This window comes from Miniopterus schreibersii, assembly GCF_964146895.1.
Source record: "Miniopterus schreibersii genome assembly, chromosome: 17".
Classification (NCBI taxonomy): Eukaryota; Metazoa; Chordata; class Mammalia; order Chiroptera; family Miniopteridae; genus Miniopterus; species Miniopterus schreibersii.
Genome location: NC_138117.1, coordinates 39,912,739 through 39,936,074, shown reverse-complemented (window position 1 = coordinate 39,936,074; position 23,336 = coordinate 39,912,739). Strand labels below are relative to the sequence as shown.

The 23,336-nt window shown below is 45.5% G+C and overlaps 1 protein-coding gene across 5 annotated transcripts in view; it reads right to left on the bottom strand.

Annotated features, from left to right (window-relative positions):
* Window positions 1–23,336, bottom strand: part of KHDRBS3 (KH RNA binding domain containing, signal transduction associated 3) — a 136,138-nt gene that overhangs the window by 50,890 nt on the left and 61,912 nt on the right. For all 5 annotated transcript variants that reach the window (XR_013997407.1, XR_013997408.1, XR_013997409.1 and 2 more), the window contains 4 exons: window positions 22,210–22,326; window positions 16,078–16,224; window positions 14,178–14,317; window positions 6,733–6,928 (listed from right to left, as the gene is read on the bottom strand). Coding sequence is in view for 2 of the 5 variants with exons in the window: in XM_081116289.1 (XP_080972415.1) it covers window positions 6,733–6,928; window positions 14,178–14,317; window positions 16,078–16,224; window positions 22,210–22,326 (600 nt within the window). In the remaining 3 variants the exon portion in view is untranslated. The remainder of the gene's footprint in view (window positions 1–6,732; window positions 6,929–14,177; window positions 14,318–16,077; window positions 16,225–22,209; window positions 22,327–23,336) is intronic.

The following is a 23,336-nucleotide window of genomic DNA, read 5'->3' as shown; positions in this document are numbered from 1 at the left end:
GAGGAAAATGAGTCAGGTTTCAACAGGTACATGTGACAAAGAAATGCTTTCGAATGATCCGGCTTTCACACCTGGGCTCAAAGCACAATCTTAACGGACGTCCTGTAACCACTTACAAAGCAACATGAACATGTGCCACTGGTTTCCTCGGGCCTGAAAGCGCACTGGCACGCACACTGCCGCTTTAGTACAGTCTGAGCAATACTGAGTAATTCGAGGACTGAAATATATACTTTCTCAAAAAAGAGCAGGATTGGGAAGAACAGGATTTATCCCTTTTTTTGTTTAAATAAGCAACGTATGTGATTTCTTTTCATCTTTTTCTCTGGAGATAACGGCCTCATACTAAAGGTAAAGGCAAGTGAAAAGGAAAAGTCGGCCGGATCGGTTACATAGAACCAAACAACTTCTCCTGAAACAAAACCTTATGGCAATGACTGCATTTCAAGGTCTTTAAAGGTTACCCGCGGAGGCCCAGGGAATGCCGAGTGTTTTTTTTTTTTTTGGTGTTTTTTTTGTTTGCTTTTTTTGTGTGTTTTTTTTTAAATATATCTTTATTGATTTCAGAGAGAGGAAAGGAGAGGGAGAGAGATAGAAACATCAATGATGAGAGAATCATTGATCGGCTGCCTCCTGCAAGCCCCCGACTGGGGATCGAGCCTGCAACCCGGGCATGTGCTCTGACTGGGAATCGAACCCCGATCGCCTGGATCCTTGGTCGACACTCAACCGCTGAGCCATGCCCAGCCAGGCTGCCAAGTTTTTTTAAAGAGAAGGATGCTCTGAAATTCTTTAATAGCAAAAATGCTCTTTTGATTTTGGCCAATATTTGTAATAACAGGGCTCTGTATATTGTACTTTTGAAATCTTAACCTCCACCCATTTTCCCTAAGTCTTCTCAGGTCCCACGTACCCACTGAAGGCAGCTTCAGGGCCGAGAAGCGGTGAACCGCAGGGACCGCGGAGGCCGCTCGCCTCCATCCCGCTGACCTCGCAGGCAGCTGTCCCCATGAGGACGACACCTGCACTGGTTTTTTCGGTATTCTGTTTTGTTTTTCATCACTGTTTTTGATTTTAATAAAGCCCCGATTGTTCTCGACAGAATACGGGCCCTGAATTCTCAATCCCGCACCTGCTCCCTCCTGACCTCCATGCGACTGGGTGAGACGCTGACCTCCCCGACCTCCGGTTTTCTTTCGTACAACAGGCTCGGAGTATGTCCCACCGAGTGGCTGTGAGGACAATGTGACATAACGGATACGAGAGTGCTTCGTGGAGAGTAACAGCACGTCTCCTTGAAAGCCCATTCTTACACTGAGACGCGAGACGCACTCCACAAACGTTACTGTGTCCCCTTCAAGTGCTACAGAGAGCGGCCTTCTAGCTCTGTAAGGGGCTACACCCGCGTGCAGCTGAGGGAAGATATGCACTTTAAGCCTCACCAAGGACGTGCATAGAGAGAAGGGGACGGAGACAGAAGAGGGGGGTGGAGGAACATCAATGAGAGAAACGCGATCGGCTGCCTTCTGTACGTACACGCCCTGGTCAGGGATCAAACCCACAACCCAGGTATGTGCCGACAGGGAATCGAACCGGCAACCACTCAGTGCCCGGGATGCCGCCCAGCCAACTGAGCCAGGCGGAAGGCACTTTCCCTGCCAGCTATCCTGCTTCTCGCCGGCGGATGGTTGCAGCGCTGACCGGGAACAACACAACAACCTTCACAGGAAACGCACCCGGTCTCTGCAGGGGTTCTAGCCCAGCAAGCACTCGCTGAGCGCTTACAGCGTGCCAGGGACCACGCGAGTGGCCAGAGACGAATAAGGGACACGGCGCTTTCCCCTAGAAGTTTATAAACAAAGAAAGGGATGCATACTCACGGACGATGTTTCTGCACCACACAGATCTATGCCAATGACTGAGTTACACGTGAACCTCTATGTGAGTGAAAATGAAAAGCCACCTGGGAAGCATCTGAGGTCTTCTCCACAGGTGGCGATTTTAAAAAACTCAATCTTGAGAATATTCATTCATTCAGTCAGTCAGCAATCATTAAGGTCCTCTTATGTGCCAGACAGTATATCAGGTTCTGAGAATATAAAGGTGAGTTAGGGGGTCCCTACTCTCCAGAGTGCAGAATCTAATTTATGAGTACTTCGGTTCAATGAAATAATAATTTTAGTATATTTTATGAAGACCAGCTTCAACTTTCCCACCTGCCACAGGACTGAGCACACATTTTGGGGTTTAGGATGCTAGGCTTTCTAAGCTGGATATCTTATAGTGTAGCCGCTCAATCTAAAATCCTAAAAACAGGCAAACAAACATTTTTTTTTAAAGTTACCATTTTTTTCCTTCCTATGCTGCCAAGTTAAGTAAGTTGCATGAATAATCTTCATGGTTTCAAACAGTTACGACCAATATTCGATGACTGGGGACATGCCAGAGCCTGCAAAGCTGCATGAGAGGGGCTGGAGGTGGGAGATTCAGTGCCAGCTGGGTCGTGGGAAGACCATGAGGTGCCAAGGGCCCAGCTGAGAGGCTGGGCTTCTGCTGTGAGCAGCTGAGCGGAGGCGAGGGGGCCTGTCCCCTCCTCAAGCCAGAGACCAGCGAAGCTGGGTATGCACAGTGCTGGCTACTGATGCCCTCACTGTGACGGGGTGGAGGGGACAAAATGCTAGGCTAGTGGGGCAAACCCCGTTCTCGGCTCTTCATTTTAATAGATGCTCCCAGAAATAAGAGAGAATTAAGAGGAAAAGTCATAGCACTTCTAACTCTAAACTCTTCATGACGGCAACTCTGGGAAGGGGATGTACTCAGGACAGTGTTTCTCATGACGGCACGTGTGGCAGGAAGAGGGCTGACCTGGGTGGGGACTGCAGCCACAGTGACGAGCGGTGCCTGGGGTGGGCCAGGGAGCGCAGGACACAGGCGGCGAAGGCTGCCTTTCCCGGCAGAGCTTTCCCACCGTGTCTGCTCCCGAGAGACACCTGTTCCTCGACACGGCCACTCACCCATTACCCATGGGAGCGGATGGAAAGGTGAGTAAATTAACTCAACACGATACCTCTGAATCAATCGTTTTAATGCCTTTCCCATCACTTACCAATAAAAATCTGAGCTACAAACAGAAAAACCAAGTGCTTCGAATTTCCTTTCCATCTCCCGGACTTTGACCTCTCAGGAGTTTTTACTCATATTCCTCTAGGGCGTGCTGGGCTAACAGAACACTGAGACAGGACACGAGCGTCCCGCTCACAGGGCAGGGCTTCAGTCTTTGTCAGGTGAAAAGATGAATTAATTCACGAAACAAAGTCAATAAATAGCTCATTCTGAAATGTATGGATCATGAAGCCAGAAAAGTTAAACACTCGCCTGACTCATGCTGCATTTATGGAAGAGTGGAGCCCAAGGTCCTCATCCACCCACCCCACCCCCATCTGGTAACAACGACATCTACCAGCCACACCTTCATTAACCAACCTGAGAGAGCGGGAAGGGAGACAGGGAAACAGAGAGACACCCAGCCCACAGTCAGGGAATGCCGCACGCTTCCTTCCATTTACAGTCCTGCTATCTTCAAGAGACTCGGTATTCGCGCAAGAGCTCGAGGCAGGGTTACTACTGTAAGTTTGGTAAGAAGAGTAGCAAACAGGAACATGTCCAACTATAAGGAGGAGACAGGATCCATGTCCTCTCCCAAGAACAGAGCAAACTGGTGAAACTGTTATTACGAGATTTATTTGTTAAAAATAATTAATATAATTCCCTGAGCTCCCAGGACACACTCTTTGCTGAGGACAAAGAAGTAAAAGCTATCCATCCATCCACCCATCCATCCAGGTGCCCCCTCCAAAAAAGAAGAAAAATGCCACACATGCTTGTCCTTCCAGAGGTCACAGTCTAGGTGGGAGAGAGACATGGAATGACTGTGGTAATGCTCAATGGGTCAGCTCCTCTAAACTTCCCTAGTGAAAGCTAACTGAAGTCAAGAGGGACATGCAGCAGAGAGTCAGATGCAGAAAAAGCAATGTGAGCAAAGGTCTGGAAGCCTGAGGACACAGCATACTCAGGGAATTACAAACAGTACAGTGTGTCCAGGACAGACTTTGATCTCCCCAGTGGTTGCAGATGAAGCTGAAGAGGCTGTCTGTGGCCTGGGGGATTTCTGCAACCTTCCAGAAACTGTACAAAGAGGAGCTAAACACCTAGTGAGAGGCCTCCATTAAAGCAAAACATGTTTTTAGAATAGTTTGAGGACAGATATTAGCTCTTCTTTGAATGTTTGCTAAAATCTACCATCTGGTCCAGTACTTTTGTTCGTTGGTAGTTTTTGGATGACTGCTTCAGCTTCACTAGCTGTTACCTGTCTATTCAGTTTCTCTGATTCTTCATGATTAAGTTTTGGAAGAGTGTATGTTTCTAGTAATTTATCCATGTCATCCAGATTGTCCAATTTGTTGGCATATAGTTGTTAATTAATATTGTCTTACAATCCTTTGTATTTCTTTGTATTTCTTTGGTATCAGTTGTTACTTCTCTTCCATTTCATTTATTTGAGTACTCTTTCTTTTTCCTTGATGAGTCTGGTTAAAGGTTTGTCAATCTTGTTTATCTTTTAAAAGAACCAGCTCTTGGTTTCATTACTTTTTTTTGTATGGTTTTTTACACTCTACATTGTCTATTTTGCTTATTTCTGCTCTGATCTTCATTATTTCCTTCCTCCTTCTCACTTTGGACTTTGTTTGTTGTTCTTTTACAAGTTCCTTTAAGTGTAAAGTTAGACTGTTTATTTGAGATTTTTCTTGTTTCTTGAGGTATGCTCATAATGCTATGAATTTCCCTCTTAAGACTGCTTTTGCTGTGTCCCACAGATTTGGGGTTATTGTGTTCTCATTTTCATTTTCATTTGTTCTAAGGTATCTTTTGATTTCTTCCTTGATCTCATTGTTAACTCATTCATTGTTTAGTAACATGTTATTTAGCCTCCATGGCTTTTTGTGTTTTTCCAATTTATTCTTGTGATTGATTTCTTGTTTCATACCATTATGGTAAGAGAAGATGCTTGATATGATTTCAATCTTCTTACATGTATTCAGACTTGTTTTGTGCCCTAACACGTGTATTCTATCCTAGAAAATGTTCCATGCGCATTTGAAAGGAATGTATATTCTGCTGCTTTGGGGTGAAATGCTCTGAAGATATCAATTAAATACATCTGATCTAGTGTGTCACTTATGGCCATGTTTCCTTGTTTATTTTATGTTTGGAAGACCTATCCATTGATGTAAATGGGGTATAAAAATCCTCTACTATGACTGTATTCCTGTCAATCTCTCCCTTTATGTCCTATGTTCACTGCAGTGTTACTTACAATAGCCAAGATTTGGAAGGAGCCCAAGTGCCCATCAGGAGATGAGTAAATAAAAAAGCTGTGGTACATTTACACAATGGAATGCTACTCAACCATAAAAAAGAAGGAAATCTTACCCTTTGTGACAGCGTGGATAGACCTGAAGTACTATGCTGAGTGAAGTAAGCCAGACAAAGAAAGACAAATACGATTTCATGCATATGTGGAATCTAATGAACAAAAGGAACTAACAAACAAAACAGGCAAGACTCATAGATCGAAAACAGACTGACAGCTGTGAGAGGGGAGGGGGGTTGCTGGGCTGGGTGAAAAAGCTGAAGGGATTAAGGGAAAAAAGTTCATAAACACAGACCACAGAATGGTGATTACCAGAGAGTGAGGGGGTGGGAGCAGGTGGGAGAGGGTAAAGAGGAAAAATGGTGATGGAGGGAGACTTGACTTGGAGTGGTGAGCACACAACACAATATCCAGCTGATGTACTACAGACTTGTGTACCTGAAACCTAGATAATTTTATTAACCAATGTCACTCCAATAAATTCAATTAAAAGGAAAAAAAAACCTTGAAAACCTACTGGGTCTTGCATTTCAGCCCTGTAACTGCCTCACTCTCTTTAACCACAGTCACACACTCTTTAATACTTCTGATTACTGACAGGAAACATCTCTCCACTGCTAATGTTCTCCCTTTGGGTAAACTATGAAGCTATAGTAAGAATCCGAGGGGTTCGTATTTTTGTTGAAGAATTCCTCTTCCCCTCCCCCACCCAGTTTTCAGGGTTATATTTCCTTCTTCTTATGTTAGGTAAGTCAGTGAACCATATCAAAGAATTACTGAATGGTAAATGAAAAACTGATCTGCATTCATTAAAAAAATAATGAACTTTTGTTTTCTTCGCTGAAAAGATTTTCCACTAAGGATCCATATTCAGCAGCAGAGCTTAAGAGGAGATACTCAGCATAAAAACAGCTTGGCACATGTAGGCAATTGGTTTTTAAATGGCTGAATTACTCAGAGGCGAGCTGGAGTGCAATATGAAAGAACGTTATAAGAAAATCCTGTAAGAGCTCCGTAACTTGTCTCCTTGATCTTAGTCTTGAGCCCCTAACCCACCACCCAGATTCATCTTCAATATCTTGGACTTAAGCTACTTGATGAGAGAAGTCATTTCTTTTTCAATTTCTGTACTTCTAATACCAAATACTTACTTAGCACTCAATAAATATTGCTAATTAACCCCATGTGGAATAGTCAAGAATGAAAGCAAGGTGAGAGAGGTTATCTGGTTACAACATCCGTGGTATATATGTATTGGGTCAATCAGATCATCAAAGCTGAAGTCCGATACCCTCACTTACATAATCTCCATAGGTCTCTTGTGTTGGGGGCGGCGGTGGAGGTCTATACCCAGTCGGGGGGACTCCTCTTGCTCTGGGAGTGAGAAGTCCTCTTCCACGACTCACTGGCCCTCGGGTGGAAAGGACTCCCCTGGAAGCTGACGCCCCTCGAGGCACCACAACTCCAACCGGCCGGGCTGTGACTCCTCCCCTTCCCCTGTAAATAAGAGGGTCAAATTAGCAATATTTGTCATTTTCTCTAAAGTTCCATCGTTCACATGCATTTATACCTCAGAAAAATCAGTATTTCTGTAAAAAGAAATGAAGGAACCATATGCAAAGTAAAAACTAAAGCAAAAGAAGAAACAGGTATCCCCCAAAAAGAAGTCATTCGGGCAGCTCGTCCCACACAGTAAACATGGTAACATCAAAATGCTCTCAAGTCCGTTGAGAACCTAAAACTGCCCGAATAAAGAAATTCTTTTTTAAAAACATGTGACAGCATTTACTGACGCAACAATATATGTGAAATGAAATGAAATGTTTTGGGACACGTCTAAGAAAATATGTACGGAAACTATGTAAAGTAATACAAAACTCTGATGAAAGAAATCAGAGAAATGTTTCAAGCTCATGGTTTTGAGTCAATAGTGTTAAGCTGCCAATTCTTCCTAAGACCAATGCAATCCCAATCAAAGCCCCAGCAAGCTGTTTTGTAGATGGACGAACATATTCTAAAGTACATAAGGAAAGATAAAAAACCAGGAGAGACAATACAATGCTGAAGAAGAAACATGTTGGGAGAAGTCATACTATCTGATTATAAGACTTACTTTAAAGCTACAGTAATCAAGACAGTGAGGACTGGGGAAAAGACTAGACACACCGATCAATGGAAGAAAAACAGAATCCAGAAATTGATCCACAGAATTATAGTCAAAAGATCACTAACAAAGGAGCAAAGACAGTTTGATGGAGAAACGATAGTCTTTTCAAGAAATGGAGCTGGAACTAATGGATATCCATATGCGGGGAGGGAAGGCGGAGGGAAGGGGCAGGGCAGGGCAGGGCAGGGCAGGGCAGGGCAGGGCAGGGCAGGGCAGGGAAGGGAAGGGAAGGGAAGGGAAGGGAAGGGAAGGGAAGGGAAGGGAAGGGAAGGGAAGGGAAGGGAAGGGAAGGGAAGGGAAGGGAAGGGAAGGGAAGGGAAGGGCTAGACACACACACCATATCTTTCACAAAAATTAACTCAAAATGGTTTTAGACCTATATGTAAAATCTAAAACTTATAAAAGAAAACATAAGAGAAATAAATGTGACCTTGGTTTGATGATGAGTTTTAGATATAATTAGAAAAGCATAATCCATGAAATAAAAATTGGTAAGTTGGACTTTATCAAAATTAAATACTTCTACTCTGAGAAGGCCACTGTTTAGAGATGAAGAGACACACCACAGAAAGGGAGAAAATATGTGTTAAACACATATCTGATAAAGGACTTGCAACCAAAATATACTGTCCCCCAATAAAGGAAGCTTGGCTCCTGGGAGAAGTGCCTGATTCTAGGTCTGGAGCAGGAAATATACAAGATGACAATGGAGCAACTTGAAGCACCAAAAATAAGGGAGTGCTCAAAAATATATATAAATATATAGAGAGAGAATTAAAAAAATTATGGGGGCATGTGAAAGGAATAGAGTAGCCAACAGAAAGAACTCCCGATGGCCAAAGCTGAGACAATTCGAGCAACAGAAATAAAGTAGTATTGGATTTTAATGCAATGTCTAAAAGATACACATCCATGAGTCCATCCTGATATAAATAAATGATTGCATTAATAAGTGGGAGAGAAGAGAAGAGCCTTCCAAACAGTTCATGTAGATATTCCACCCTGACAGCGGCAGAACCTGACGAATACTAACCTCACTCAGGTTACCCAGGTAACATGCACAGTGGATAGGCCATGAGATAGTGTGTGCCCCTGACATCATGTGATGAAAGTCACATTTGAGTTCCCCAAACCCATAACCTCAAGCTAATCATGAGAAAAATGTTGGAGAAATCCCACATGAGGGACATCTTATAAAAAAAAAAGAAAAAGAAACAGAAAAAAAGAAAAAAGCCTTACCAGTACCTCTCAAAACTGTCAAGGTCATCAGAGAGAAGCAAAATCTAATAAGACCTTCACCCTCAGATAACGCATTTTATCCCTTTTATGAGTATTGTAAATTTTAATTCTTTTTTTTCCCCATTCCAGGCCATAAACATTAGTACAGTAAACGTGGAGGTCAAGGCCGAGGACACTGGAGTCCTATCTGAATTCAGTTCCTGACCGTACCTACCAGCTTCACTTCCAGCCTTCCAGTGAACAAACTGACCAGGAGTCTGGGCTTCCCAGGCCAGTTCCCGCAGCTGTGCAGACACTCGGAGCCCACTGCTCAGTGTTACTGTGAGAAACGGCACTGGACGCACAAAGTCGTCTAACACATCTGTCACTGGACGCAGATGGACAATTTATACAAACAGTAATCACTCTGAACTGTACTGACAGGCACTATAATTCCATCTTTTTATCTCTGGTATATACCTAGAAAAATCTTCAATGTGATTAGAAGAAAAAAGTAGTTTCCACTTACAGTGCCTCTACCCCACTGGTGATATTTCAGTGGATCTGTGTATATTCAAACTAATTAAGGCTCCCGTTTTCTTATCTAATGCCCCATCACTGCCAACCAAGGTACTACATGGGCCACAAAACAGTCACTACATCTTTTGAATATTTAAATGTGTGTCTTTCATCAGATTGAAAGACACACATTTATATATTCGAGAAGTTCACAATTCTTTCCCAACATCAAGGACAGTGTTAGATCGTGTGCCCTGGGGTGTACGGAGTCACCCTGAGGCGTCTGCTATGGGATCTCGGACAGGTCACTGTATGCTTTGAAGATTCATTTTTAAGTGAACATCCCTGGGAATGGTGTGAAGCAGCCGTACTAGTGTCGCTCTAAGTGATGCTCTGGTGAGAGGAAGGCGCGATGCAGAGACATGGCCACACACCAATCCCGTCATATCGCAGAGTCCTCACTGGACGCTATGAATGAGGCTCAGCACAGAGCGGAACAGCGGGACTGAGAACAAGCGCCTGTTAGATGAGATTTATGATAATCAGGTGGAATTTTTTTTTTACTTGAAAAGTTTATTCAAATTGATAGAATTAGAGTACAGTGCTGCTCTGAATTAGGATATGGAAGAGCAGAAAGACAATACAACTGAGTAGGATGGATGTGACTGCAATGGTTCCTTCTGTTTACACTTTTCAGCAGAGAGACCATGGTTTCTGCTTTTGAAACTCAAATATAAAAATAACTTAAAAAGGTTTTTGTAGGGAATGGCTGTTTTTGAGGGAACAGGGCTTTCAATGTCTGACTATAATAAGTATTGATTACTCAGAAACAATTATTTAGTTTATAAATTAATAACAGATTTTGAGATGTGATGAAAAAACACACGCTTTGGGTTCCAACATGCTCGAACCTAATTCTGTCACTTTGCTGCTTAGCCTTGGTTTTCCCATCTGTAAAGTGGGGTTAGTAACATCGAGCCCTTGCAGGATGGCTGTGAGGTCACGCACGGGATATATGAAGCTCCTAACCTGGAACAGGCTCCAGTGAGCGGTGATTAAGACGAAGGCTTCCACTTGGGCTCTGTCCTGACACCCTCCTCTTGCTGCTTATTGAGGATGAGGGGAGAGCAGCGAGAGGGTACAGCTCACCCCAGTCCTCGCTCCGTACCCGTAGCCAACAGCACATTGATATACATCTTACACACTTAGCAACAGTAGTTCAGTCCAGCAGGGCGAGAGGTAACACGTACCCCATCCTTTGGCTTTTACTCCTAAATTTTACAAGAAGACAAAGAATAGGGAAAAGCAATACATTTGGCGGCCGCAGCCCCGAATGCTCCAGGTAGCACCAGCATTATGAACTGGGGACCTTGGGAAACCCAGGTGAGTCCTGGGTGGCAGGAAGGGGAGGCCCACAGCTGACCAGAGCGGGTGTCTGCAGGATCTAGCCTCAGGGTCTTAGCCTGACATCGCCGGTGTGCCAGTGAGAAAAACCTTCCCAGGGTTCTATCTGAGGTCCACGCCTGATGCAATCATGACCTGAGGGGTCATTTATTTTCCCTGCAGAATCCCTAACGCATTTGACAACTTTTCTTCCTCCCTGTGAGTGTTTTTCTGAGAGTAAAGCTTAATCATTCTGAGACTTTTTTCCCTGCCAGAGGCTGACAGGTGAATGAGGGGTAGACACAGGGAAAAGGCGAGCACAGCCTATAGTTATAATCCCTCAAGAGGCACATGAGAAACTGCCAGAGCTGATGAAGACCAAGACTTCCAAACAGGTGGTGTTGGCAGCTCCTACCCTGAGCGCCTGTAGGGACCAGTGTGGTCCGAGGGCAGCTCCTCACGGGCTCACGTGCATGCTCGTTCCTGGGACCTTGCCTCCGGCGCAGTCTCACTTGGGGTCGGGGGGCTGGGGGAGGAGTTTGGGGGCCTGAGACTCTTTGCAACCATCTCTCAAGTACTTCTGCTAGTGGTTTGGATCCAGAAGTTACAGACCTGTCGTGAAATCTGTTGGTTATTTTATTTCTTTTTTTTTTTCAGTTAATCTTCACCCAAGGATATTTTTTCCATTGATTTTTAGAGAGAGGGGGGAGGGAGATAGAGAAAGAGAGAGAGAAGGAGAGAGAGAGAAACACTGATGTGAGAGACACATTGGTGGCCTCCGGCACACGCCCTGACAGGGGCCCGGGATGGAAGCTGCAACCCAAGTACATGCCCTTGCCAGGGAATCGAACCTGCGACCCTTCTGTGTGGGGGCCGATGCTCACTGACCAGGGCAGTTATCTCATTTCTTTATTCTGTGAACTGTCCAATCTTATATGTAAAGTTTTTTTTAAAAAATGACTGAGCAACTGTTCACACTGTACAGAGTATAAGAGATCCAAAGCAAATCCTTTTTCTCCAGTGACTTACAAAACGGTGATTAGTAAAACCATGGACAATATAAGACAGTGTGTGAGAAAACACAGCCTCCCCGAAAGGGCAGGAAACCAGCTGAGGGATCGCCTCTTTTCATCTGTGCTGAATCCCCCCAAAGACAGAGCGCGTGCTCCCTACTCGGAAGCCCTCACTGTCTTCCAATTCGAGTTGTTGGCGTGCTTTCACTTCTGTTCTTTATTCAAAAACAAAAGCAGGAAACAGCTTTATCATTTCCAACCGTGCCTTGTGGGACTCGCAGCACAAGCTTCTTCCTCTCTGACAATGAAACCAATGACAAAGGAGTGAGTCTGAGAGAGGCGAGGAATTTGTCTAAGATCCAACGGGGAAGGAGGACCCAGTATCGGTGCTATAAAGTTCAACCTTTAGGGTGGGGTCATTCTGAGGAATCAGTGAAGGAACCAGTCCAGTTTGGACTTGAATGAGACATTTAAAAAATTAGGTAGGGGCCCTGGCAGGGCAGCTCAGCTGGTTGGAGCACTGTCCCGATACACCAAGGTTGCAGGCGGGTTCGATCCCCGGCCAGGGCACATACAAGAAGCAACCAATGGTGCTTGAATAAGTGGAACAACAAATCGATGTCTCTCTCAAATCAATAAATAAATAGTTTAAAATATTAAAACCAATAAATAAAATGTTTAAAAAATTAAGTGAGCTTTGGGTTAGGGTGTGTGTGCTCAACTTTCTTTCCATTTAATAGATGAAGTAACTACGGCTTAAAGAGGAGAAGATCCCTGAGGTCAGACAGTTAGTAAGAGCTGGGTGACCCTTGAACCTCCAGCTTTCCCACCCTAATCTCAACCACGAACAGTCCCAACCTTTCTGCTTTAAAGGCTTTGCCCTCTGCCGGGGACGACCTACCTCCCTCTGGCACCATCTGTCCTATTTCTCCACCTTCATCTCAAGTTTGCTCCTATCCACACTCCCCACTCGGGTTTCACTGCACCCTCATTTCTATTCCCACGCCCCTTTTTATCAAACCCCTCATTCCCTACTTACACCACTTGCTCCTAACTACTAGTTTCTCTGACATCAGGACAATGACTTACACGTTCTATAAATTCAGCTCCCGTCATAGAGGGGGCTCACGAACAATCTGTGACACTGAATGACCTAACGTCACAAATAGACTGAAGGCTTTTCAAAGAGGAAATAAAATAGGAAAACTTCTGGAAGACCAAGGCGGGGTGAGGCGAGAATCCCACTGTGATCTCATGTGGAAACTATAAATGACGACCTCACACTGACAGTGCATGCAACCCCAGTATCTAAAAGACGTCGACTGCCCAGCCGGCATGGCTCAGTGGTTGAGCACTGACCTATGAACCCGGAGGTCACTCAGGCTGCACAGGGCGGACTGTGCAAGTGGAGGAGCTCCCCCACTGCCCAAGTAACAGAAGTCTAAGTCTAGCTCCCTCGTTTGAAATGGAAATGAGAAGGGTGTATTCCAACACTTACGACTTCCCACTGCAGGATTTAATTTCAGATCGCTTGTATGTTTAACCAGAAGGTATCTGGAAGCGATCACAGTGGGGAGCATGCATGAAGATGCAGGAATAGCTTGTCCCACCGTGAAATTCCAACGTGGTGAGACCTTTGTGACCATTCCCATAGCGCTAACTCAGCCATGTGACAGATGACAACTATACTAACAACTGCTGTAAATGGTCAGCGCTGGATCGCAGAGAGCCTGAGGCTCGGCTCTGGTGCTGCAGTCCCCCCACGGTGTCGCACTGAGTGATTACTGGGCACCAGGCAGCAGGAACCTGTGCAAGGCCTCACGGTTTACACTGTAATTAGAGAGACCGATGAAAAGTGAACAAATGAGCAAGGCCAATTCTGTGTGACAAACGCTACTAAGAAACCAGGACAAGCTGTCATGACCAGCTCCAGACCAGGAGACGGCCATCAGCGAAGGTGCCCGTGTGCTGAGAATGCAATGCCCAGGGGGTAGCCAGAGGGCCGGAGCCAAAGCGTCCCCAGGAGGGGAGGGAGAGGGAATGCCGAGGACCAGGAGAGAGATGAGCTCGGCCTGTTTAAGGAACAGGAGGACCAGCCCCACGTGTCTGGGGGGAAGAAAGGGTGACGCAGAAAGTCGGACGGGATGGACCGCGCCAGGTGACGCAGGTGCGTGTCAGGAAGTGTGGCCTGCCTGCCACCTGCGAAGGAAGTCACTGAAGGATTTTAAACAGGAAGAAAATAAATCTAATTTAATTTTAAAAGATCACTAAGGCTGTGACTACCAACTGGAAGAGTGGTTGGACTGGATTAGGGAAGATGGAAGACACTGTGAAGGAAAATGCTGATATACTGATAGAGCTGACAATCAGTAAAGGAAACCTTAAAACTGCCGCACGGTACCACATTTTGATGACAAAAACGTAAGTCCTTAGTAATTACACCTACCTGGCTATCGTGGGGGTTGGCACACCTCTTGTGCGTAAGGCGGATTTCCCCCGAACGCCCGGCACGTCTGCATTTTCGGAGCCGCCGTTCAAGTACGTCAGTTCCTGGAGCTGCGCTTGCCTGATTTCATCATTATAGTCCTGCACGGGGACAGGGGACAGAGGTCAGGGGACAGCACGTCGCCTCATCACAGGCACACAGCGTTCAGAACAAGAAACAGATGGTTTTTTAATAGGAAAAAAGGGTTAGGGAAATAGTTGCCGTCATAAAACAAGATGTGAATCTGTTAAAATGAAAATGTATTGATAAATTGTAAAAAGGAAAAAAAAAGAAAAAACCATCGTCTTTTTCCCCAAAGTAAAATTTTCCACAATCAGCCATAACTCCTTTCTCCAGGCATGATTTCCAAGGGAAACAATTACAATAAAATTCAAGTACCCTGTGACAGATATGTTGGCATCGCTATTGACAGCTCAACTCAACTGGCAGTGACTGCACGTCCCTGAAGGCTGAGGAACGGAAAACATACACGAACAAACCGGGCCGTCCCTTCCCTCTGAACATTTCCATTTGCGTGCTGCACACGGAGCAAAGCTCAACATTTCCAAAACCGAATGCATCACCTTGTACTTGAAAACTTGCTCTTCTGTGTCATGTATTACTGTCTGAATGGCCAACTGAGACGCTGGGAGTTACCTTTGACTCCCCCCCTTTCCTTCGCATCCCCAGCTCCATTCAACAACAGGCAAGAAAAAATGTGTGATAAACAGAGAAAGGTGTGACTTATTCACAAAGAAAGGGAGGGTCAGGCGTGAAAGATCACAGGAAGGTCACTTGCTCGGCCGCAGGGGTAGCAGTGGTTTCTCTGCCAGAGGTGTTGCCTAAGGATGCGTGTGAACCGATTACCAGGGAAGGGGGGCAAAGTGTTCCCGACAGATACCGGGACGGGTGGATTTTATGGTTACGTGCAAGCAGATCTGAGTCTGAATAAAGATTCAGAAGAGACAGTTTTCTAGATTATTTAGAATGAAAAATATGAAACACGTTCAGTAAATTTATTTTAAAAATACGCTCTCTCTTCTGTACTTTTCAAAAGCAGAATTCCAAAAAGGACTTGAAGCGTGCAGTCGAAGACACTGGAGTAAGAAAATCACAAGAACCCAGATCAAAACTGGCACGGAGACCAGCAGCAGCTCAGACCCCAGGGCCGCAGGGAGGCCAGGGACCCACGGAAGCTCCGCTGGCTCACTGCGCTCGGCAGGAGGGCGGAGGATGGGGCGGTTACGGCAAACACAAGCTCATTTGCAGTGTTGAGACCCCAGGAGAGTCACTGGAATCTCTCAGTATTTCAATCTCTTACCACAAACCTATAAATATGTTTCCTACCCGTTTACTAAAAATGTGTGAAGGTTAATAAGTTATTAGTAAAGCACATTCTAAATAAAATGTGCTAATAAATGCTACATGTTGCCCTGCTGAAGGCGTGAGGAGGTGTGACACAGAATTTACGGGGTTAAAGATGCTTTCCTGGGACAAGAAGCTGACTGAGGCCCTATTCAAACACACGCGGGAGCACTCGGGGGCTGTGACGGAGGACAGCGCATTCATGAGGCGTTTTAATGTCACCAAAATGTCTAGGACTTGGAGTCCCACCACTTGGACAAGGGCCTGTGCTCTTCGACTTTCTTAGTCATGTAGCCTTAGCCGTGTTCTTTAATCTCTAAAAATCTGTGGTCTCACATATAAAGAAGGAAAAATGCCAAGTATTTCGCAGGGACAGTGCGAGGTGGACTTGCCAGGAGGTGAGCGGGAAGCTCTTGGGTAGACAAAGGGCCACGCAAATGCCAACTGCTGCTAAGTCCCCCGGAATTAAAGCAAAGGGAGAGCTGGAAATACTCACAGGGATGAGGAACTTCTTGATCTCCTCCAAGGCATGGCCCATGCGGGCGTAGGCCTCCGCCGGCGGGGCGAAGACCTCGATGAGGACATGGAGGTCGTCGTGGAGGTGGAAGTACTTGGCTTCTCCACTTTTCCGCAGCTCTTCTTCCTGAAGAGAGACAGCCGAGGGGAAGACCGCGTCACCAGGAGGAAAGGGAAGGGCAATAAAAACGACCCAGAGCTTCTACGTGGTGTCTCATAAGATTCGCCCAACAGCAAAGGCCACCTAAGGAAGGAACTTTAGCATATAAATCGGATCCTGCAGCTCCAGGCTTTTATGAAAACCAGGCTTCCTGCTGTTGTGGGATTAGGTCTCAAATCCTGTCTCTGGCCTGGGAGCCCCACTACCTGCCCTGGGCCCCTAACTCTGCTCCTTCACCTCCTAGGGTCCCCCTCCAGGCACCACACACACCTTCGTGGTCCTCAAACTGGCTGAGCAGCCCAGCTCACTTCTGCTCCGGTTACACTGTTCTTTATAACTGCGGAGCTGTTATATTTACCAATATCTGAAATATCTGAGGGGCCGTATTTGTTACTCGCCCATTTTCTAATTTCTCTCGCTGAAGGTGATCACCATGGAGCACAAACCATGATTGTGCACCTTGGTGCTGCAATGCCTGGTCCAGAGAGGGGCTTGGTACAGAGCAGATGCCCAACAAACACGTACTAACTGAATGACTAATTATTCCTTCATGTCGAAGTCCACTGGCTCCGGCACCTGTCTTTCAAAAAGCATTTCTACGCGCCAGGCACTACGCTACCTGAGGATGAAACAGCAAATGAGGGAAACGGCAGACTGGATTACACGACTGTACATAGCTGTGATAAACATTTTCTTAATTTTTTGGTTGTTGTTTACGCAATGAAATTCAGGGGGAAATTAGGAGAGAAAAGTAAGGCAGGGTGATTCTGCCCCTTTTTCTTTCCGTAACTAGCTGTCACTAGGGTGGCAGTGGCAGCACGAAAGTGTCAACGGTTTGCTCCAACATTAAAACCAGGCAGACAAAGTGATGTCCGAAAGGAGGCAACCTTCCTAGCCCCTCTGAAAACCCTATCCCAGGAGAAAGAACCCTAGGAATTCCTGAGGACAGCATCCCATAATTCTGCCATTAGCCGGAAGGCCAGGGAGGCACAGACGCCCTTGACCTCACCCTTGGAGGCTTCAACTTCTGTTCCGTAACTAACTTGAACTCTTACCAAGAAAAGAGGACCCACGTGAAAAGGCCTGGGATTGAGTCAGATACACCAGAACCTAGGATGCTGGTCACTAGGGGTGTGAGTTTAGACAGTTTACGTGTAATCTAAGGCTTACTTGCAAAATCAGTTGGGAGTTAATATATGTACATTCCTGCAGGGCCACTGGGCAGAGGCTTTATGTAAATGCCCAGCAGAGGAGGCCGAGCACCGCCTTGCACCTGGCAGGCGCTCAGTAGGTGCTAGTTTCCTTCACATCTGGGGAAGTGGGTCAGAAACTGAAAGAAAACAAGAAACTTATTTAAAGTAAGAAAGAGCAAACATAAGGTACCATTAATCTCTTACCCAGTTTCTTTGAAATCTGCCTTGAGTATAAAAAGCACTATTGTTTATGCCAACTGTAGACCACTCGTTGTTCTAATCAGAACATGGTTAACCCTCTGACCTGGTTCTCTGCCCTTTATAGCTGAAGCTTTAACTGGAGGCCATGCACAGCAGCTGTTCATCCGTGAAAGCATGAGCTGCCAAAACAAACACTTCTTACCCTTTCTAAGATGGATCAAAACAGTTATCTTAATGAGATGGTGACTGTACATACACAGTACATACACTTACTTCCGTCACAGACTTAGGCTGGAACTTTCTCATCATAACCACCATGGACACACCATCCGCAGAGCCTTTCTCACCATAACCACCATGCACACACCACCCACAGAGCCTCTCTCACCATAACCACCATGGACACACCATCCACAGAGCCTTTCTCACCATAACCACCATGGACACACCATCCACAGAGCCTTACTCACCATAACCACCATGGACACACCACCCACAGAAGCCTTCTCACCATAACCACCATGCACACACCACCCACAGAGCCTCTCTCACCATAACCACCATGGACACACCATCCACAGAGCCTTACTCACCATAACCACCATGGACACACCACCCACAGAAGCCTTCTCACCATAACCACCATGGACACACCATCCACAGAGCCTTACTCACCATAACCACCATGGACACACCACCCACAGAAGCCTTCTCACCATAACCAAGGTTAACACACCACCCACAGAGGCCTTCTCACCATAACCAAGGTTAACACACCACCCACAGAGCCTTTCTCACCATAACCAAGGTTAACACACCACCCACAGAGATCGGCTGCACCAGCCACTTCAAGGTTACTGGGGGGGGGGGGGGGGGTCGTGCTGTGTTTGGGGAAGACCAGACTTTGATGCTCTGCATTCACATCTCAAGTCCAACGTCTACCACATCACGCTGGGCAGGCTGCTTTATGCCCGTCTTACGGGGTAATTTTCAGCGGCGGTAGCAGTGCAGTACCCACTGCGCACAGGGCTGCTGCCGTGACAAAGGCTTTATTGTGCCAGTAACTAGGAGGGAATCCTAATAAAGGAACTACAGCAATTAAGGAGTTTTGGTCTAAAGACAAAGTCTTTAAACATATCTCTAACATATAATAAGCTCTCCACAAATGGTGGATACAGTAATAATAATTATTATTATAATGATAATTATCATTACACAACTATAATAGGAATCTTCTATTATTCTACCACACAGATGCTGTGGACAAAACCCCTGGCCTGATCGTTGGCACACAAGAGGGCTCCATAGCATCACGGTGATTATTACGCTTCATAACCAGCCAGTACATGTCAGCAACGACTCCTATAATTTCATCAATGCAGCAAATACAGGAACATGAATTATGCTCACATGAGAATTTAAATAGTGAGCACTCTAGAAATCTAGAAGAATAGGTTTTAATAAGAAGTAGTGGAATCTCTTTAGAAATAAACATACTGTTAAATGAGAATTTCTGGACACCAAAATTAAACTCGTGAAACAGATCGAGTGAGATCCGCGTTCAAGAGTTCGGGCGGTGAGGCCCGGACGGCAGCAAGCACAGCAGATGGGGCGCTGGAAGATCCGCCGACGGCCACCATCGGGGCAGGGCTTGTGGGGGCAGTGGCCGTCACCCCACAGTGGGCGCTGTGGCCCCAGCTTCCGGAATATAAATGATCAGCCACTGGCAGAAGCTCTGGAGTGGCTCGCTGACGGATGTGGTCAAGGGCACAGAAATGAAAGCGTTAATGAACCGGTGACGAGTAGTCGGGAAAGAGGCCCGGGTGAGGAAGAACGGGAGCCCCGGGCCCTGCACAGCTGGCACTCGGTGACCAGGTAGCCAAGGGGACCAACTGTAGCAGCCACCTCTGCGCTCCTCGAGGGACTCATGGACCAGGTGCCACCGTGACAGGGAGAGCGGCTATACGTTAAACACGGCAGATTCCCATCCACAGGACGACAGGCTACTGCCACCACAGAGTGTCCCATACGCTACCAGCAGAGGACTACCAGCAGCCCTGAAAGGACAACACGGTCTGGGAGGACCACCAGAAGCCCTGCGAGCAAGCCGATGGTACGCAGTTTCCCTTTCATCATAGGGACAGCAGACACCTGCTATTCCTGGGCATATAATCCAGATGAAGACGTGCCCCCCTGTGCCCTTCTAGCTGTAACCCTATGGGGATGCCCTGCCCCCTGCCACGGAGCCACAGGATGCTGCTTCTGACCAAGAACCACCACTGACAGCAGGAGAAGCACCACAACACCCATAGGCTTCCCTGGTCACGTCAGGTACCCAGTTACCAGGTGGCCTCATGGAAGACTTAAGATATCAGCAAGGGTGGGAGACTTTCCTCCAAGAGACACATAATTTCTGACCAAGTGACCGCCATAAGGTTTCCTTTCCTCCTACTACCAGGACACACGAGTCGGGGAACCAAAGTGACATCATCTGAGGCAGCTAAGCTAAGTGAGCAGTTACACTAACTGGCCATGAATTAGAATTATTTTCAAACTCCTACTGAAAATTCATGTAAGGCCTCCTCCCTAAACAGGTTGGGGCCTGGGGATCTGTATTTTTACACACACCCCATGGGAGTCTCATACATGGCCATGTTTTATTCAAATAATAGAATGAGCCTCCCTGATTAACCAGATGATACACTCAGATTCTCTGAATTGCAGTTTTCTTACATGTAACATTTAAAATCAAAATTATGTTTATCTTCCATCATCTTCCCAAGGATAACACGGAGTGATGCATGTGAAATGTCCCATGGCGTCTGAGTCACAGTGGCTGTTCGATAAACTAACGGTGGCTATTTTTATGTGAAAGCTATTATTTAGATAGACTTTCTGGTGAGGACGCTGGATTTTGCCTAAATAACTTTCTTGTCTGACACAGCCCTTGTTCAACATTTCAGAGTAAGTGATCGCTAAATATAGATTTGGTTCTTGGTAATATAAATCTTTAAACAATGAAAAAACGGCAAAGTGGTAAGATAGAACGTTTAAGTGACAGCACATTATGAAATGTGATCATTTCCTTCAGAATTGGTATATTCCAGAAAGTGATTAATAAAAATAACAGTAATTTTAGCTTATTAAGAAAGGAAGCATGCCACAATGAGATATCACCTCACACCTGCCAGAAAGGTTACCATCAACAAATCAACAAATAACAAGCGCTGGGGAGGGTGTGGAGAAGGGGGGCCTGGTGCACTGCTGGTGGGAGTGAAGACGGGGGCAGCCACTGTGGAAAACACTATGGGGGCTCCTCAAAAAATTAAAGATGGAGCTGCCTTTTGACCCAGTGATCCCACTTCTGGGAATACATCCAAAGAAACCTGAAACACTAATTCAAAAGAATATACGCTCCCCCATGTTCATAGCAGCACAGTTTACAATAGCTAAGATCTGGAAACAGCCCCAGTGCCCATCGGTAGACGAGTGGATAGAAAAGCTGTGGGGCATTCACACCAGGGAATACTACGTGGTTGTAAAAAAAGGAAATCTTACCTTTGCAACCGCACGGATGAACCTGGAGAGTATTATGCTGAGTGAAATAAGCCAGGCAGAGAAAGGCAAACACCATGTGATCTCACTTATATGTGGACTCTAATGAACAAAATAAACTAACAAAACAGAGACAGACTCATGGATACTGACTGTTGCCAGAGGGGAGAGGGGTTGGGGGACTGGGTGGTAAAGGTGAAGGGATAAGCAAAGACACTACAAAAACCACAGAACTCATAGACAGACGACAGTATGGTGATTACCAGAGGGAAAGGGGGGCGGGGGAGGTAGAAGCGGGAACAGGGGATAAATGGCCATGGAGACTTGACTCGGGGTGGGGAACACACAGTACAATAGACAGCGGATGTATTATAGAATTGTACACTCGAAACCTAAATAATTTTATTGACCAACGTCACTCCAATAAATCCAATTAAAAATAAATTTTGAAATTCTCAAAAAAAGGAGACAGTTAATTGAATACATTCAAGTAGAATAACTATGTACAGGCAATTATTAAAACATGTAAAATCAATTTTAACTTGACGAAATACACAGGATATCAAGTGAAGGGTCAAAATGGCAAATAAGAGTATATACTTAATAAATTCAATGATGTGAAACAGGGGCATGGGAAGAGACGGAGCTCATCTAACGTGCAAACAGTGATCTGACGGGGAGACTACAGACAACTCACTTCTCTTCCGGATAATTTCCCTATCACTTCTACAAGGTGACATATTGCTTCCAGAATCCAAACCATAGGTACCTCAATATTATTTTATAAATGAACATAAAAGCCACAAATGCAAGTTTAAGATGCTACATATCCTGAACTGGCCAGTGTGAGTGAATTCTCTAGAGCATCATAAATGTATCCCTGTATGTAGCTCCGCTGGAGATTCTAGTTAGCTTTTATATAGCACGTGTTAATAAAATGGGGGATCTAAAAGTACGTTATCTAATGGCTAAGAAAGCAGCCACTGTCTATAACGAGTATTACCTTTGCCTTGTCTCTCATGGAACCTTTTCCAAGGATGGACATTTTTGTCAAGGTTTCTTCTTGTAAACGCTTCAGAGAATTGCCACGTGGACCCAAAAGCTTCCCCACGAAGTTGAACTAGGGAAAATCAAAGAAACCGAACTTGTAACATTCATATCTGAAAGTAATTTCTGACTCTTAAACACTAGGAAACACTGTAGTATGTTCCACACGGTTGATTAATTACAAATATTTCAGGTCCTGCTGCATGAATTGTGCTATTTCCACAAACCACATATAATAGGGCTGAAAAAGGTAAAATTTAAAAAAAAATTGGTCCATTTCTCTATACCAATCACTTCCACGATGGCTGTACTTTACAAACTGTAAATGCAGTTAACTTCCTTGACAATTTGCACACACATTCAATATCCACCATCAGCAGTGCTAAGACTGGAATACAGGTGAGCAAAAAGGATGCGAGGTGTCATGTAATGTCACTCTACCGGTCATTAGGGACGACCCGGGTTCTGCTCCCCGGTCAGCACTTAGCCTTGGTCAGTCAACCAACGGGGGCACTGGCCTAGACAAGTCCTTCAGCATCCAGTGGCTGACAAAACCTTCACCTTAAATCCACCGACCTCTTCTAGACAACCTCTGTGGCATGTGGACAGCTTATTCAGGCTCTATGCTTAGGGCTCTTTATTTGACAAGCAGAGTGGGCGTGAGTTAATTAAGAGCCTGCACTCTGAGGCTAGGCTACCGTGGCTTTAAAACCCGGCTTTTCCATTTAGCAGCTGAGTAACCCTGGGCAGGTGACTAACCTCTCTGTACCTTGGCTTCCTCACCTGTTAAATGGGACCTACCCTCATGGCGCCGTTCTGAGGGATTCAACGGGTCCATATAAAGAGATTAGTTAGAACAATGCTTGGCACAAAATAGACAATAAATATATCTTGAATGAAAGAATTACTAGGGATTTCATACAAGTTTTTAAAGCCTTACTGTAATTAAGGTAAAACAGAAATAGAAAGACAGGCTTGTTTATTACCCAAGGATATGATTTTGAGAGAGAGTGGAAAGGAGGGGTGGAAGGGAGGAAGGGAGGGAGGGGGGGAGAGAGAGGTAAGAGAGATACATCAACTGGT